The sequence below is a fragment of the Peromyscus eremicus genome, chromosome 6 (genome assembly GCF_949786415.1).
Source record: "Peromyscus eremicus chromosome 6, PerEre_H2_v1, whole genome shotgun sequence".
In the NCBI taxonomy this organism is placed as follows: domain Eukaryota; kingdom Metazoa; phylum Chordata; class Mammalia; order Rodentia; family Cricetidae; genus Peromyscus; species Peromyscus eremicus.
The window spans coordinates 68492815-68511292 of NC_081421.1; the positions used below are offsets into that span (position 1 = coordinate 68492815).

At 41.6% G+C, this 18478-nt stretch overlaps 1 protein-coding gene across 4 annotated transcripts in view; it reads right to left on the bottom strand.

Moving 5' to 3' along the window:
- Pip5k1a (phosphatidylinositol-4-phosphate 5-kinase type 1 alpha) overlaps positions 1-18478 on the bottom strand; it is a 44831-nt gene that overhangs the window by 16266 nt on the left and 10087 nt on the right. Inside the window, exons 2-7 of one of the 4 annotated variants that reach the window (XM_059265814.1) lie at positions 14810-14848; positions 8207-8244; positions 5610-5690; positions 1985-2115; positions 747-864; positions 418-570 (exon numbers count right to left, since the gene is read on the bottom strand). In XM_059265814.1, coding sequence (XP_059121797.1) covers positions 418-570; positions 747-864; positions 1985-2115; positions 5610-5690; positions 8207-8244; positions 14810-14848 — 560 coding nt within the window. The remainder of the gene's footprint in view (positions 1-417; positions 571-746; positions 865-1984; positions 2116-5609; positions 5691-8206; positions 8245-14809; positions 14849-18478) is intronic. The other 3 variants (XM_059265815.1, XM_059265817.1, XM_059265818.1) reach the window with 3 other exon arrangements.

Sequence of the window (18478 nt, forward strand, 5' to 3'; positions counted from 1 at the left end):
AAAGAGAAAACAGTATTAACCCAGGCACGGTGATGGCCACTTATAATCCTGATACCACAGAATCAGAGGTAGGAGGTTCAGGAATGGCTTTGGGCCACACAGGAAGATCCAGTCTCAAAACAAACACACACATCAGAAAGAGTGCTAGCTTAGCATTCACAAAGCCTAGGGTTCAATGCTCAGCACCACTTAAACCCAGTGTGGTGGCGGCACACATGTAATTCCAGTACTTGGGAGGCAGAAGCTGGATGATCAGTAAGTAGTTCAAGGGCAGCAGGGAAGATACTGTCTTAAAAACCAAAAGCACCAAAAAAATTGTCTGTCTTGACTTTGACCTCTAAGTAAACGCAAACCCCAACATGAAGACACAAAGACTGGTACGGCTGAGGGCAGCCTCTGCCAGCGCTCCTCACTCACCATGTAGTATCCCGGAAGCAGCTTCTGCAGAAATTCCGCTTCTTTATGCTGGACTGTCTTAATGATGAACTCATCATCACTGGACACATAGAAGAGGGAACCACTAGCTCCAGAGTTGGAGAGTTCAATCAGTGGTTCACTGCAAAGGGAGTACTGAAAACAAGAGAAGACACTAAGAGTCAGATATGCTAGGGCCTGCCTATCACGGAAATCAGGCACAGACAAACATCCATTCTAAACAACACTAAAGAAGATGGTGGAAGAGGGCAATACTTTTTTGGAATAGTCCTCTGACCTTATAATCACAGATTCTGTGACAAGAAACTTACCAAGTAATCATCAGGCCGGATGCCAAACAGCTCTCTAAAGTAACGGAAGGCAACAGGCGCATAGGTCTTGAAACGAAAGTCATTGTAATGATGAGCTGGTGTCAGGTTGCTCCCTTCACTGTGGGTTGAATATAAAGAAACCTTAACTTCCTAGACCCCATTACCCATGGAATCCACCCTGGGCAGATGCTGAAAGAGATGCCCATCAACACTTCTGAGACACAACAGGGATGAAGATAAGTCAATCTGTGGAACAAAGGCACAACATTGCCTCCTAGCCAAGGCATTAAGTCATTTAAAAGTTTGTTCTTGTTTTTTGTTTGTTTGTTTGTTTGAGATAGAGTCTCACTATGTAGCCAGGGCTGGCCTTGAACTAACAGAGATTAATTTGTTTCTGCCTCACAAATGCTGGGATTACAGGCACCACCAAACACAGCTAATTCTGTGTGTATGAATGTTTTGCCTGCATGCATGTCTATGAACCATATATATGCCTGGTAGTTTTGGAGGCCAAGAAAGTGTCAGATCCTTTGGAACTAGAGTTACAAATGGTTGTGAGCCAAAATGTGGGTGCCAGGAAATGAACCTACGTCTTTTGAAAAAGCAGCAGGTGCTCTAAACCACTGAGCCATCTTATCCGGCTCTGAAAACTTTTTAGATTACATTTATTCTGAGTGTGTGTGTGTGTGTGTGTGTATATATGCACGCGTGTGCACCCAAGCATACATGCCTTGGTACATGTGTTAAGTCAGAGGAAAACCTGCAGGATTCAATTATCCCCATCATGTGGATCAAACTCAGGTTGTTAGGCTTTATCTTTATCTGTTAAGCCACCTCACTAGCCTAAATAAGGTTTTTTTTGTTTTGTTTTGTTTTCTTTTTCTTTTTTTCTTTTTGGTTTTTCGAAACAGGGTTTCTGTGTAGCTTTGCGCCTTTCCTGGGACTCACTTGGTAGCCCAGGCTGGCCTCGAACTCACAGAGATCCACCTGCCTCTGCCTCCGAGTGCTGGGACTAAAGGCGTGCGCCACCGCCGCCCGGCTGTTTGTTTGTTTGTATCTATGACGTTCCATTGGCCATAGGCCTATAGCAAAGCCTGCTGTCTGAACTGTCTAATCTCACTTACCCTGTTCACAAGAAGGTTCAGGACTGACAAGAAATTAGACTAGAGCCCCAAGATTGATGTAAAGAAAGTCCGACTGTCTAGGACACTCTCTTAAGTATGAATTGACCTCTGTACCTGGGAAAGAAGATACTCTCCACCACGTAGAAGTCTTGCATGAGGACATCTCGCTCGGGCTTGGTACTCAGGCTGCCCACAGTGTGGGTAATACCTAACTGGATGGCACCTTTCAAGGCTGATGAAGTTGTCTAAAAAACAGTAAAGAAATGACAGAAACGTTCTGGTATCAAGTCTAAACAAAGTCTGGGGATGGTGGCACATGTCTATAATCCCAGAACACAGAAATAGGAGGACTGCCTTAAGTTCAAGCCCAAACAAAGACTCTGTCTGTATTTCAACTCTGAAACCCCTAAAAGAAAACAAACAAAAGTCTGACCATACCAATAATAACCAAGGAGAAATTTGGGCATAGAGGCACACACCTGGAATCCCAGCACTTAAATGGTTAAGACAAGAAATTTACAAATTTAGGTCAGCTTGGTCTACACTTGGACTTAAGAAACCAAACCAATCAATCAAACCCACTAAACCCATGATGGAACTGTAAGAAGAAACACTTGAAAGCAAACGCCCTTCCAATAGTTTAGACAGTATTTAGGCTATCCCAGTCCTCTACATTGCAATTCAACCTAGAAACGATTAAAACCAGTGACGATTCAGAACAGCAAGGGAGGACAATCTGTGCTGGCCTCAGTTAGGGAAGAGCTCCATGTTACTACTACTACTACTACTACTACTTGCCCTGGGGGTAGCTGAGCCCCTCCAAACATTTGATTCATCTGATAAAGAATATAATGAACATTAACAGAGATTCTGATTTGACTGTATAGCTTTGGTCCTCTGAAAGAAGAACAAGTATTCCAAGAACACTAAAGTAGTAAAAAACAAACAAACAAAAAGCTTCTTAATTAAAAAAAGAAAACATGGCCAGGATGGTCGTGCATTCCAGCACTTCAGAGGCAGAAGCAGGTGGAACTCTGTGCATTTGGAGGCCAGACTGGTCTACACAGAGTTCCAGGTCAGCCAGGAATACACAGATACTGTCTCAAATACACACACACATATACACACACACACACACACAAAAAAAAAAAAAAAAAAAAAAAGAAAGAAAGAAAGAAAAGAAAAAGCACTACACATGAAAAATTCAACTTGTGTATGGGTATTTTGCCTCCATGTATGTATGTCTAAGTACCACATGTGTGCAGCATCCTGGTCAGAAGAAGGAATCAGATCCCGTGGGTCTGAAGACACACGGTTGTGTGTGTGGAAGAAAAGATACTGGAAGACTGGTTTCTAGTCACTTTGCAAATCAGCCACTGTTAAAATGTACAAATTTGCTTGGTAATACTGAGCAACTTGAGACTTAGCAACTTAAAAAGAATCAGAAAATGTAAAAAGGAAAAAAAAAAAGAGAGAGAGAGAGAGAGAGGGAGAGTTAAGAGCACTGGCTGCTCTTCCAGAGGGTACAACCACCCACATGGTGACTCACAATTATCTGTAACTCCAGTTTGAGGGGATCCAACACCTTCTCTGGCCTCTGGGCACCAGGCATGTAGGTGGTGCACAGACATACATGAAGGCAAAACACCCATAAAACAAAAAATAATACTAAATTTAGTTAGGTGGTGGTAGTGTACTCCTTAAGTCCCAGCACTCAGGAGGCAGAATCTCTTGAGTTCCAGGACAGCCTGGTCTATACAGAGAAACCCTGTCTCAAAAAAAAAAAAAAAAAAGAAAGAAAGAACGAAAGAAAGAAAGAAAGAAAGGAAGAAAGAAAGAAAGAAAGAAAGAAAGAAAGAAAGAAAGAAAGAAAGAAAGAAGAAAAAGGATGGAAAAAATTATCAGGATAACTCTGAGAAATGTGAAAACAGTAAAATTTCAGAGGGAAAATGTATTAGAGGTGATAATTGGGTCTGGAGGGGTTGCTGTTCTTCCAGAGGATCTGAGTTCAGTCCCTAGCACCCACAACAGGGGATCACAGCAGCCTGTAACTCTAGCTGTAAGGTATCCAACAGTATATAGCAAGTTCAAGGCCAGCCTGGACTACATTATGAGACCATGTCTTAAAAAAAAGAAAGAAAAGAAAAAGAAAAAGAAAAAAGAAAAGAAAAGAAAAAGCCGGGCGGTGGTGGCACATGTCTTTAATCCCAGCACTCAGGAGGCAGAGGCCAGCCTTGTCTACAGAGCGAGTTCCAGGACAGGCTCCAAAGCTACACAGAGAAACCCTGTCTCAAAAAAACAAAACAAAACAAAAAGGAGGAGGAGGAGGAGGAGAGAAGGAAAAGGAGAGGGAGAAGGAGAAAAAAGAAGAGGAGGAGGAGGAAGAGAGAAGGAGAAGAAGGAGAAGAAAAAAGAAGAAGAGGAGGGGGAGGAGGAGGAAGAGGAGGAGGAGGAGGAGGAGGAGAAGAAGAAGAACAACAACAACAAAAACAAAACAAAACAAAACAAAACAAAACAAAACCCAGAGACACAGGACTCCAGGTAGGTGTGGTGCATGCTTGTAAATCTCAGAGAACTCGGGAGATGGAAGGAAGAAGGGTCAGGAATTCAAAGTCATCCTCTGTTACAGTGAATCTGAGATCAGCCTGGGGTATGGAAAAGACCCATTTTCAAAAAGAAGGAAAACAAAACAAAACAAAAACAAAAACTCAGGTTTCCTGTGGCAAGGGAAAAAGTGGCCTTTTAGGACTCAGTAACATATTTCTATCTAATAATGAAATCCAATTTCTTCCATTCAATGAAAGTATCAACCATGGCTGGGCATGGTAGTGCATACCTTTAATCCCAGCACTTAGGAGGCAAAGATAGGTAGATCTCTGTGAGTTTGAGCTGTCCTGGCATACATAGTGAGTTTGAGAACAGCCAGGGCTATGTAGAGAAACCCCACTTTTAAATTTTTTTTTAAAAAGATAGTATCAGCCGGGCGTTGGTGGCACACGCCTTTAATCCCAGCACTCAGGAGGCAGAGGCAGGCGGATCTCTGTGAGTTCGAGGCCAGCCTGGTCTACAGAGTGAGATCCAGGACAGGAACCAAGACTACACAGAGAAACCCTGTCTCGAAAAACCAAAAAAAAAAAAAAAAAAAAAAAGAAAAAGATAGTATCAACCAACACTAGATTTTTCATTAGTAACAGTCTCCTTTAATCACATATATAAAAAGAAAATAATTCATTCTTTGTGAATTAATTTCAAAACACAAGTTACATTATATTCATTGTCTATCAACAAATGGGATGGGTGTAGTGGTACACAACTTTAATTCCCTCACTCACTCAGGAGGCAAAGACAGGCAGATCTCTGTGGGTCTGAGACAGCATGGTCTACACAGTGAATTCCAGGCCCATCAAGACTAAATAGAAAGATTTTGTCTCAAATGAAACAAAACCACAAACCAACAAACAAAATAAGAAAAACCAAATGGAATAGTTTGTGGAGAGCAGTATCAAGAACAGTACTGGCCAGACATGGTGGCTCATACCTATAATCTAAGCACTTGGGAGGCTGAGGAAGAAAGACAACAGGAAGTTCAAAACCAGCCTCAACTACATAGTGAATTCCAGATCACCCTGTTTTAGAAGGAGACACAATCTCAAGAAAAGCAAACAACAAAAGAAAACAACAGTATTGCCCTTGGTGTGTTACCAAAGTAAGATGTTCCAGCCAGTCTGTCCAGACTTACCTTTTTATATGTAGTCTCTCCAGAGGAATCAACACCTCGGTGGCCTATTTTCTTGACAGGCATGACAGAGGCAAACGGTACCTAAAGAAAAAAAACAAAGAATTAAGATTAATATATGGCCAGGTAATGGTACATACTTATAACCCCAGCATTTGGGAGGATGAGTTAAAGGACTGTTAGTTCCAGAAATAGAAAAGGAATAAAACCATCAGAGCAGACTCTAACTAGCTATTCCCAGGAGTCAATATGCCAGTGCAACCAACACCAAGTTACTCTCCATGTCATTAATATCTATCAAGTTAGAATCCAGAGGACAAGACTAGTGAAAACAGTATTCCACAATCTTAAGACCTAATAGTCAAGGCCCTTAATAAAAGGGCATGGTAGCCGGGCGGTGGTGGTGATGCACGCCTTTAATCCCAGCACTCGGGAGGCAGAGCCAGGCGGATCTCTGTGAGTTGGAGGCCAGCCTGGGCTACCAAGTGAGTTCCAGGAAAGGCACAAAGCTACACAGAGAAACCTTGTCTCGAAAAACCAAAAAAAAAAAAGGGCATGGTAGTGATTACCTATAAGCTCTGTCACTACTTGGGACGGGGGAGGGGGAATGACTAGCAGTTCAAGTCCAATATTGGTTACATAGTGAGTTTGAGCTGTATCAGGTCAAAAATAATAACTAAAATAGTAAGAATATATTACCTCAAAGACCTTTAAAGATATTGTAAAAGAAAAACCTGAAATCTCAGAAAAAAGTGCCAGTTTAGCATTCTGAATCCTGACACAAGCATAGGAGTGAAACAATGGGGCTAGAACATCTCCATGTGGGGAAAGAATAGCAAATCGAAGATATTCTGCACAGGAAAGGGTAAACATACAGGTGTAAACATACCTGCAATCCCACTATTTGGGAGGCTGAGGCAAGAGGATTGCCCAAAGTTACAAGTTACCTCATACTACATAGTCAATACCAGGCTAGCCTGAGTACAGAATGAGATTCTGTCTCTAAACAACAAACAAGGATCAGGCATATAGCTCCACTGGTAGAGTGCCTGCTCAGTCTGTGAGAAACCCTGATTTCTATCTGAAGCACTACAAAGCCTGTGTGGTGGGACATGCCTGTAATACCAACACTCAAGAGGGAAGGCAGAGGATCTGGGGTTTAAGGTCAGCCTCAGGGGCCTTAAACAAAGCACAGTGGGAGGCCAGACTTGGTTCAATGAGACCCTGCTTCAAAAGCAAGTAAATAAATAAATAATCCACTAAAACTCAAAAACAAAAGATATGCTCAATCAACATCTTTTGATATTATAGCTGGATATGATGGCACACACCTTTAATTCCAGAACTGTGGAGGCAGAGGCAGGTGGATCTCTGTGAGTTCGAGGCCAGCCTGGGCTACAGAGTGAGTTCCAGGACAGGCTCCAAAGCTACACAGGGAAACCCTGTCTCAAAAAACAAAAACAGCCGGGCGGTGGTGGCGCACGCCTTTAATCCCAGCACTCGGGAGGCAGAGCCAGGCGGATCTCTGTGAGTTCGAGGCCAGCCTGGGCTACCAAGTGAGTTCCAGGAAAGGCGCAAAGCTACACAGAGAAACCCTGTCTGGAAAAAAAACAAAACCAAAAAAAAAAAAAAAAAAAAAAAAAAAAAAAAAACCAAAAAAAAACAAAAAAACAAAAACAAAAACAAAACAAACAAACAAAAACCCAGGAGGGGAGCCTGCAAAGGTCCTGGATGACAATCCCAGACTGCCAGCACAAGTTAAGAGGCCACACATATTGAGTCTTCAACAGACTCAGAAAGGGAAAAGGACTTGGAAGAAGCTGAGGAATGTAAAGACACATATTCAGTACTGGAGTCAGAGAAGTTGGAAGACTCAAACTTTTCTGTATAGTGTGATTTTTGCACTAAATCCTATAGTCTAGTCCATAATTATTTGTACATTATTTTAGACTACTGCTGTGTTATGAGATTATGACTCTTTTTATGCAGTTGCATGTGGGTTTTTTGGATAAATTAACATGTCAAATAAATGTTCTCTCTCTCTCTCTCTCTCTCTCTCTCTCTCACACACACACACACACACACACACACACACACACACAGATTTTGTCTAACTCTTCAAGACATAAACAAAGAGAAAATGATAGCCATGTCTAACCCATGGCCCACATACACTCAAGATAACTTTGAATATGACCCAACATAACACCATAAACTTAAAATACCTTGAGATATTTTGCCATTTTCTTTTTCTTTTTTTAAGATTTATTTATTTTCTGTATGTGAGTGCTCTATCTGTATGTATGCCTTTATGCCTGAAGAGGACATCAGACCCCACTACAGATGGCTGTGAGCCACCATGTGGTTGCTGGGAATTGAACTCAGGAGCTCTGAAGGAACAGCCAGTGCTCTTAGCCACTGAGCCATCTCTCCAGTCCTTTTTCTTTTTTCTTTTTGTAACTCAATTACATGGCTCTCAAGTATGAACTCTGTACATGACAGCAGTGTGTTGTGATGTCAGAAGTTTGGACATACCTGGATAGAGTCTCCTATGCCAGAATTATACTTTTAGCAACAATGAATCAATATATAAAACTCACCTCAGATCCTGTGGCTCTCCTGTTTCCAGATGCTGCTGCTTAAAAAAAGAAAAAAAAGAAAGAAAGAAAAAGAAAAAAATCTTAAGTATATATAAACACAGTCACAAAACCTCTACCAAACTCACTATGAGGGTCAAGGTTTAAGTCAAACTAAACATTGTGATGAACTACTTATTGCCTCTCACACTAATACCAAATCCATTTAAAATAAAATTTACTGACTTACTTATTGTGTGTATATGTGTATGCACCTTGATCATTTATTTAGCTATCAGAGGACAACTCTGAAAAACTATTTATTTATTCACTTCTTTCTTTGTTCACTCACTCACTCATTTACTGGCCTCTACGCTGCTTATTTCCTGGTTCCTGGCTCATGACCTTCCCTGATTCTATCTCCACCCCCTTCTTGCTAGAATTACAAAAGAGAGGCATTGCTGGGCGGTGGTGGTGCATGCCTTTAATCCCAGCACTTGGGAGGCAGAGCCAGGCGGATCTCTGTGAGTTCGAGGCCAGCCAGGTCTACAGAGCGAGATCCAGGAAAGGAGCAAAGCTACACAGAGAAACCCTGTGTGTGTGTGTGGGGGGGGGGGGGAATGAGACACCACATCCAGATATAAACTTGACTGCTTACATGGCTAGTAATTTCACCAGCTGAGCCAAGAGCACTTTTAAATGCTCTTTTTTCCTCTTTCATACTTACAAGAGCCTTATGCATATTCTTTTTTTTTTTTTTTTTTTTTTTTTTTTTTTTTTTTTTGCTTTTTGAGACAAGGTTTCTCTGTGTAGTCTTGCCCCTAAAACTCACTTTGTAGACCAGGCTGGCCTTGAACTCAAGAAATCCGCCTACCTCTGCCTCTGAGTGTTGAGATTAAAGGTATAACACCAGGCTGCATACTCCATTCTTATTCTACCCCCTTTCTAACTCATATGGTCAAATTCTCTTTTCATAATTTATCATTATGTGTCTGGTATGTGTGTCATGTGAGCCATGACATACGTGTGGCAGCCAGAGGACAACTTTGTGGAATGAGTTCTCTCCCACCTTTATGTGGGGGCTGTGGATCAAGGTCAGGTTATCAAGCTTTACCCACTGACCCACCTCACCAGCCCAGTGTTACTATTTTCAACGGGAAGCATAATTGTTCTTTTTTTTTCCTTTCTTTTTTTTGGGAGCGGGGTTAGAGACAGGGTTTCTGTGTAGCCCTGGCTGTCCTGGAACTCACTCTGTAGACCAGGGTGGCCTCCAACTCAGAGATCCAAGTTTCTACCTCCCAAGTGCTGAAATTAAAGGTGTGTACCACCAAGACTAGCAACTGTTCTTAATACATTTAACCATCAAAGAAAATGTCAGTGACACATGGCAGAAGGAGAAAGGGCCCAAGAGACAGACAGATACCCAAGGAGCTCAGTCTAGCAGCATATGCCTATAGTTCCAGCACTTCAGAGGCTGAAGCAGGATTATCAAAGCAGGAAGCTTGCTAGTTCATCAAGGAAGAGTATGCTACACAGTAAACTTCAGGTCCAAACAAAACAATAAAAAGCTTTACCTCCACAGATGAGACCAGAACATCAGGCTAGGATAGAATACTTGCCTAGAACATAAAGATCTGAATCTATTTCCCAGTATGGGGGTGGGGGGTGGGGGGGGGGAGCATGCCTGGAAGACCTAGCTAGCAGTACTCTCCTTAACTCCAGCACTTGGAAAATGGAAGCAAGGTCATACTATTTACACAGTGAATTCAAGGAAAGCCTGGACCATGTGATACTGTCTCATACAAACAATAGACTATTGCTCATCAGAAAGTTTTTCTAGCATTTGTTTAAAATATCTTCAATAGCCAGGCAGTGGTGGCACAGCCTTTAATTCCAGCACTGGGGAGGCAGAGGCATGTGGATCTCTAAGAGTTTAAGGCCAACCTGGTCTACAGAGTGAGTTCCAGGACAGCCAGGGCTACACAGAGAAACCCTGACTTGGAAAAACAAACAAATGAACAAAAAAGACAAGATCTCATATAGCCCAGGCTGGCCTCTAACTCCTCATCAAACATACAGCAAAGCTGGTCTTAAACATCTGATCATCTTGCCTCCACTTCCTGAGACTGGGACTACAAGTACATACCATCACCCTACCTATTAGTATAAAATTTATTTTTTTTTTGTTTCTTCGAGACAGGGTTTTTCTGTGTAACTGCCCTGGCTGTCCTGGAACTCCCTCTGTAGACCAGGCTGGCCTCGAACTCACAGAGATCCACCTGCCTCTGTCTCCTAAGTGCTGGGATTAAAGGCATGCACCACCACCGCCTAGCTAGTATAAAACTTTTAAAAGCTTGCATCTCAGCCAGGCAGTGGTAGCGCACACCTTTAATCCCAGCACTTGGGAGGCAGAGCCAGGCGGATCTTTGTGAGTTCGAGGCCAGCCTGGGCTACAGAGTGAGTTCCAGGAAAGGTGCAAGCTACACAGAGAAACTCTGTCTCGAAAAAAAACAAAACAAAACAAAAACCAAATACATCCATCTCATCTGGCTCTTACTACCAGGAGTATGGGCTATTTAAATTAAGATTTAAGAGACACGTTTACCTAACTTGTTTAGATGCTGACTGGAAAAACAACTGAACCAGCAAGATGGGTCAGTGGGTGAAGGTGCCTGCCACCTAAGTCTGATCCCAGGACACATGATGGAAGCAGAGAACAGACACCAGACCTCCGTAAGTGTGCCATAGCACAAAACATCCTCCCCACACACAATTAAACTATTTTAAAATGTAGACAGAAGCCTTAAGAGAGAAAATTTAAATAATAATTCTTTTTTCCCCCCTAAGACAAGGTTTCTATGTGTAGCCTTGGCTGTCCTGGAACTCCCTCTGTAGACCAGGCTGGCTTCGAGATCTGCCTGCTTCTGTCTCCCAAGTGCTGGGATTAAAGGCGACCCCACCACCACCTGGCAAATAATAATTTTTATCCAGTGTTTCTTTACTTGTTTGTTCCAGGGAACAAATCCAAGGCCTGAGGGTTCGGAGACCACTGAGAGGGAAGGCAACTGCCAAAGCCTAATGACCTGAACTCTATCTCCGAAACCCACAATGGCAGGAAGGAACCCACTCTCACGTTGCCCTTTGACTGCCCATACACGTGCTGTGGCACGCACACCCTCGCACACATGCAGACACAATAAATAAATGTCCTACCACTGAACTGCATTTCTAGCCACAATTATTCTTAAGTTTGTAGATACAACAATAATACTGTGATTGTTGTACATTCTACCCCCTCAAAAGACTACTTACCTATAGAACTATTTTCTCCCCTTTCTTGTTTTTTTTTTTTTTTTTTTTTTTTTTTGGTTTTTCGAGACAGGGTTTCTCTGTGTAGCTTTGTGCCTTTCCTGGAACTCACTTGGTAGTCCAGGCTGGCCTCAAACTCAGAGATGCACCTGCCTCTGCCTCCCGAGTGCTGGGATTAAAGGCGTGCGCCACCACTGCCCGGCTCCCTTTCTTGGTTTTGAGGCAGTGTCTTTCACAGTTATGGACTAGCCTCCAATTTAGTATGTAGGTGATGATGACCTTGAGCTCCTGATCCTCTTATTCACCTCCCACATGATGGAACTGCAGGCTTGCACCATGCCCAGACCTGCAGAAATATTGTTCTGAAGTGTCTGTCAGTGAAATTGTAAGGAACTGAACTTTTTAAGACATTCCAAGATACAGAGGAGGGAGATTTAAGGAGAGGGCAATGGAAAAAAAAACAGCTAGTGGGGAGGATGTGAAAGTGGAGGTAAAAAGAGAAGGGAGGGAAAAGGAGAAGGAGGGAGGGAGAAAAGAAAGCTGTGATACCACATATTTCTATTTCCACCATCCTGAGAGGCAGAGGCAGAAGGATCTAATCTGTGCTACCTTGCTACATGAGTTTGAAGTGAGTTATAGGTCTCACTTCAAAAAATCACAAAAAACTTTGCTTCACAAACAACAAAGCTGGGCCTAGCCAGACTCAGTGGCCCATGCCTTTATTCTACCACTCAGGAGGGAGAGGCAGGGGTGTTTCTGTGAGTTCAAGGTCAGCCTGGTCTACAGAGCAAGTTCTAAGACAGCCAGTGCTACATAGAGAAACCTTGTCTCAAAAAACAAAACAAAATAATAATAAGCATTTTTATTTTGAGATGGGGGTCTTGCTATATTGCCCAAATGATCCTCTTACCTTAGCCTCCTAAGTTGCTTCCAGCATACCCACCTGGCTCAGAAAGCCCAGCAAGTACAGGTATTCTTTATGGTTTTGTTTTTTTGAGACAGGGTCTCTACCCAGGCTAGCCTAGCACGAGATATATAGCCCAGGCTGCCCTCACAAATTTAAAGCAATCTTCCTACACTAGCTAGGATTATAGGAATAGAGTAACAAACACATTTCAGAAAGTACCTTTTTGTCTTTGCTTAAGATGTTAGCTGGGCCAGCCTGGTGGCACAAGCCAGCACTTGGGAGGCAGAGACAGGTGGATGTAAACAGAGAGTTACATGACAGCCAGGACTACATAAAGAGACCTGTCTCAAAAAGAAAAAACAAACAAAAACAAAACAGAAGTCAGCCAGGAGCATTCCTTTAATCCCAGCACTTGGAAGGCAGAGGCAGTCAGATCTCTCTGAGTACAAGGCCATCCCGAGTTACATGAGACCTTTCTCAAAAACAAAACAAAAGCAAAACTGGCAAGATGGTACTTGTGGGTACTTGTTATGCAAATCTACTAACTTCAGTTCATCTTCTGAACCCAGGTAAAGGTGAGAGGAGAGAACTGAGTCCACAAGTGTCCTCTGCCCTCCACATATACATGTCCCCACACAAATCTCTCTCTCTCACTCATACACTCAGTAAATTTTAATAAGTAAAATAATAAGTAAAAATTTAAAACAAAACAGCATGGCTTTTCACTGCTATGTTTATATTAGACCAAAAGAAGACTTCCAATAGATAAACTCAAGAGTTTCTTTTAGATATCTTGTACTTGTCTACAAGATTAGTTACTAATTCTTGGCAAAAACATTTGTTAACAGGGCTAGAGAGATTAAGCACGGACTGCTTTTCCAGAGGACCTGATTTAATTCCCAGCACCCACATGGCAGCTCACAACCATCTGTAACCATAGCCCCAAGGAATTCCATACAATCTTTTGGCCTCCACAGGCATCAGACACAGGGGGTACACAGAAAAACATGCAAGAAAACACCCATACACATAAAATAATAAAATCAAAATAAATAAATCATTTTTTTAAATTGCACATTAACTTTTAAAATAGTTTCTGAAAGAATGACTAGTAACTCATATACTGTGCTTGCAAGAGCTCAGAATTTCTATGCTTTTGAAGGAGATCAGAAAGATTAAGTTCCGTTCTATGCTATTCTCTCCTTCTTGAAGGACTTCTGGCTCAGCAGAATACATTCAGAAAGAAACAGCTAGTTTACAGCCAAGTTAGTTCACACAGGTTAGTAAAGGGAGGGCAGGGAATCTAGTAGAGTGCTGCTCCTCTTCCATGTTCACAGCACTGTGTTTATCCACAGCACCAGAGAAACAGACTAGCAGGGGCAAGAACAACACGGTGGGTAGAAATATGGGCTCCAGGAAAAAAAAAGAAGAAAAGTAAGAGAGAGAAAAGAACATGGGCTTTACAATTTAGGCACTTAGATTTGCTAGGTCTCAACACAGGGTTCAACATTTACTGAGTAGACCAATTGGGCAGTTTGGTTAAACTTCTCTAGGCCTTGGTTACTTCCTCCATAAAAAGTAGAAATAAGGCCTGGAGATAACACAAACTTTTTTTTTTTTTTTTTTTTTTTTTTTTTTGAGACAAGATTTCTCTGTGTAACAGTCCTATAACTTGCTTTGTAGACTAGGCTGGCCTCAAACTCACAGAGATCCACCTGTCTCTGCCTCCCAATACAGCCCAGAAATACAAACTATTTTTGATAGAGTATATTCAAATCTATAAGGTCTTGGACCAATCTCCTGCAACCCCACCCCAACCCCTACAAAAAAAAAAAAAAAAGAAAAAGAAAAAGAAAGAGAACATAGGAACAGAAAGAATAGCATCATGTACCTCCAGAGTTAAGAGAATCAAGTCACATAAGGACTTGTAGTAATTGTTCTAGAAACGCTATCAAGTATCACTGTGAATGATTATTTTTTTCCAAGACAAGGTCTTACTCTATAGTCCAGCTCCACCTATAATTCATGTATGTAGCTCAGGTTGGTCTTAAACTTATCGCAGTTCTCCTGCCTCCCCTTTCTGAGCACTGGGATTAAAGACATAGGACACCATGCTCAGGAATAAGCATATATTTTAAACCCCCGTCTACAGGATGGGAAAACTCAAAAGGAATAAGTATAACATAAATGGAAAAGAAAAAAGAGCTGAACTAACAAAAGAAAAAAAATCAAAAAGAAAAAAGCTGGGGCTAATTTACTGTAACAAAACTGAGAAGGGGTACACATCCACGTTAAGATATCATTGACCTGGGAGAGGAACATCACGTGTTATAACTGTTATGGGGAAGAGCTGGCTGCTAGTTACTGCAAGGAGCTCATGCTTCTTTAGCACAGACACACATCGGATCTACCTCTCTTACGGTGGACACCACAGCACAGAAAGTTGAAACCTAATAAGGGAAAACAGAAAGTTATCACTTACTTTTGGGGTACTATTTGTTATGGTAGACTAAATTTATTCACATTATTCAATAAAAATCTATATGCAACCATGGTGCTCAGTTTCCAGCACCACACTGTGAACTGACTAGTCATTCTAGGCAAACTGCTCCTATCCAACAGATGTAGTTCTGGCACAAAAATTCAGTAGTTGCCAGGCAGTGGTGGCGCACACCTTTGATCCCAGCACTTAGGAAGCAGAGGTAGGTGGATCTGTGAGTTCGAGGACAGCCTGGTCTACAAAGTGAGTTCCAGGACAGCCAGAGCTACATAGAGAAAACCTGTTTCAAAAAAAAGCAAATAAATAAATTCCAGTAGTCACAAAACTTTTACTCCAAATCATTTACCTTTCCAGTGGATTCCAATTGGACGAATTTTTCAGATCTAAAGCTTTTCCATACACAGGCTTCTATATAGGGTACATATACAAGAATATTCGCCGGGCAGTGGTGGCGTACGCCTTTAATTCCAGCACTAGGGAGGCAGCAGCAGGCGGATCTCTGTGAGTTTGAGGCCAGCCTGGGCTACAGAGTGAGTTCCAGGAAAGGCGCAAAGCTACACAGAGAAACCTTGTCTCGAAGGGGGAAAAAAAAAAATATATAATATATATATATATATATATATATGAATATTCACTGTAGTAGTGCATGTAATAAGTATAAATGTACAAGTACTGTATTGGAAAGAACATAAGTAAACAGGATAAATAAATCAGGGTGTAGTTTAAAGTAGTTTAAAGTGGAATACTATATAACCATTATTTTATATAAAATAATCATTACTTTTAAATGCATGTTTATAGATAGCTTAGATGGCATGTTATGATAAAATTAAAAAATTTCAGTCAAGGTCTTACTGTGCAGTTCAACCTGACCTTGAACTCATAACGTTCTGCTGTAGCTTTCCAAACTCTGGGATTACAGGTGTGAACCACTACACCCAGCTCCACAGTACATTAATGAAAAGAAAAAAAGTTGTTTAAAAAGGAAGTTTAAAGGCCTTTTCCCAGCACCCACAGCTCACAAGTATCTGTAACTCTGTAACTCCAGTCCCAGGGGACTGATGGCCTCATTTGGCTTCTGTAGGCATTGTACACATGTGGTACACAGACATACACACAGGCAAAACCCAAATACAGAAGAATAAAATGGGGAAAAAAAGAATACAATATACTTGAAAACAATTATACAAGTACTTATTCATATATAAAAGGTCCTCAAATATGAAACTGTATATATGCTGGTATCAGCTTGATTTGATTAGTTTCTATTTTCCTTGAACCATAGATAAACCTTTTATTTATTTATTTGTCTATTTACTTGTTTATTTATTTGTTTATTTTTTGTTTTTTTGAGACAGGGTTTCTCTGTTTAACAGCCTTGGATAAACCTTTTATTTATTCATTCATTGGTTTTTCGAGACAGGGTTTCCCTGTGTAACAAACAGCCTTGGCTGCCCTGAAACTCACAGAGATCTGCCTGCCTCTGCCTCCCGAGTGCTGGGATTAAAAGTGTGCACCCCCACCACCCAGCTTAAGACTGATTCATTTTTATTTTATATGTATGGGTATTTTGCCTTCGTGCATCATGTGCATGCCCATATGCCCATGGAGGCCAGAAGAGGGTGTCAGATCCCCTAGAACCAGAGTTACAGACAGTTGTGAGCTGACATGTAGGTGCTGGGAATTGAGCCATGTGGATGCTGGGAATTAAACCTGGGTCCTCTGGAAAAGCAGTCAATGCCCTTAACCACTGAGCTATCTCTCCAGCCCAAGAAGTATGTTAATCTGTATATTACAAACTAAAGAGACACACAGAGAAAGCTTTAGTGTCATTCTCTCTGTTTTAAAACCTTTAGCTCCCAATACTCTGGTGCTCAACAGCCACCCAACAAACCATTACCACCACCACCACCCCCCAACTAAAGTTCATAACAAAAATCACTGTCCTATGCTACAAAAATAAGTTAGAAGGAAAAAGAAAAAAAAAATCGAAAAGAAATGCCTAGAGGGCCATTTAGTAAAGGTGCTTGCCATGGTACCTGACAACCTGAGTTCTATCCCTGAGACCCACACGGGAGGAAAGAAGAGAACTGATTCCTACACATCGTTCTTGGACATCCTCCCACACAAATGTATGCACAGACATACATATATACACATAGAGCAAAGTATAAGAAATTAGTAATAAACAGAGGAGGCTGGACAGATGGCCAGTCCAGTTCCAGGGGCTCTGATGCCTCCGGCATCTGAACTCACATGAACATCCCCCCCACCCCACATGTATACACATAACATCAAATCATTTTTCTGAACGACATATTACATTGGGATACCCTATAATCTTAAACCTATATAAATATATGTAAGAGACTTCTCTGAGAGAGGGAAGCATGGGGTTTGGGAGATAACTCCAGGGGAATAGCTCCTGCTATACAGGCCTAATAACCTGAGTTCAACCCCTAGAACCCACATAAGAAGTCAGATAGGTAAGAAGGCTAGAAGCTATTCCCAAAGTTGTTCTCTGACCTCCACATGCACCCCACGGCACATACACACACTCACACAAAATAAATAAAAACTTAAAAAAAAAAATAAAAGACAACCCTATCTTTCAAATTATTAATGGTCTCTTAATGTTGATACTCCATATTTGCATTATCTCCATAGATGTTATAACTTGAAAAATATTCTTAAAAACCAAACAAAACAGGTTCTGGCAAAGTGTGGTGTCACAATCCAATAATCCTAAAACATAAAATAGAAGCAGAGCCAGGCGGTGGTGACGCATGCCTTTAATTCCAGCACTCGGGAGGCAGAGCCAGGAGGATCTCTGTGAGTTCGAGGCCAGCCTGGGCTACAGAGTGAGTTCCAGGACAGGCACCAAAACTACACAGAGGAACCCTATCTTGAAAAAAAGCCCCCCCCCAAAAAAAGCAGAAGTATCAGGAATTAAAGGCCAGCTTTGGCTATACAGCAAATTCAAGACCAGGACTATTTTCCATCCCAAAAAAACAAAACCAGATATGCTTTAAGTTATAAAAATAAGGTGAGAAAGTTGGGTGTGGTGGTGCATGCCTTTAATCCTGGCACTCGGGAGACAGAGGCAGATAGTAGACACAGACAGGTAGATCTCTGTGAGTTCTAGGCTAGCCTGGTCTATAAAGCAAGTTCCAAGACAGCTAGAACTGTAACACAGAGAAACCCTGTCTCAAAAAACAACAACAAAAATAAGGTGAGAAGCCACTGTTACTTAAAATAACTTCTGAACAACTGAAGCAGTCACATCAGATACCAAAGTATAGACAATCAATTCTTTCTCCCTATCCCTACCTGTGCAGTTTTGGAGCAAAGTCTGTTTTGATAGCTCACTCTGGCCTCAAATTCCTCCTGCCTCTGCCTGCCAAGTGCTAGGATTATAAGCATGTACCACTCCACAACATAATTCTGTCTGTTTCTCTCTCCTAGGTTTATTTTTAACTTGTATGTGTATGACTGTTTTGTCTATCTGTATGTCTGTGCACCATGTGCATGTCTGGTATCTGTGGAGGCCAGAAGAGGGTTTCGGGTTCCCTGGAACTGG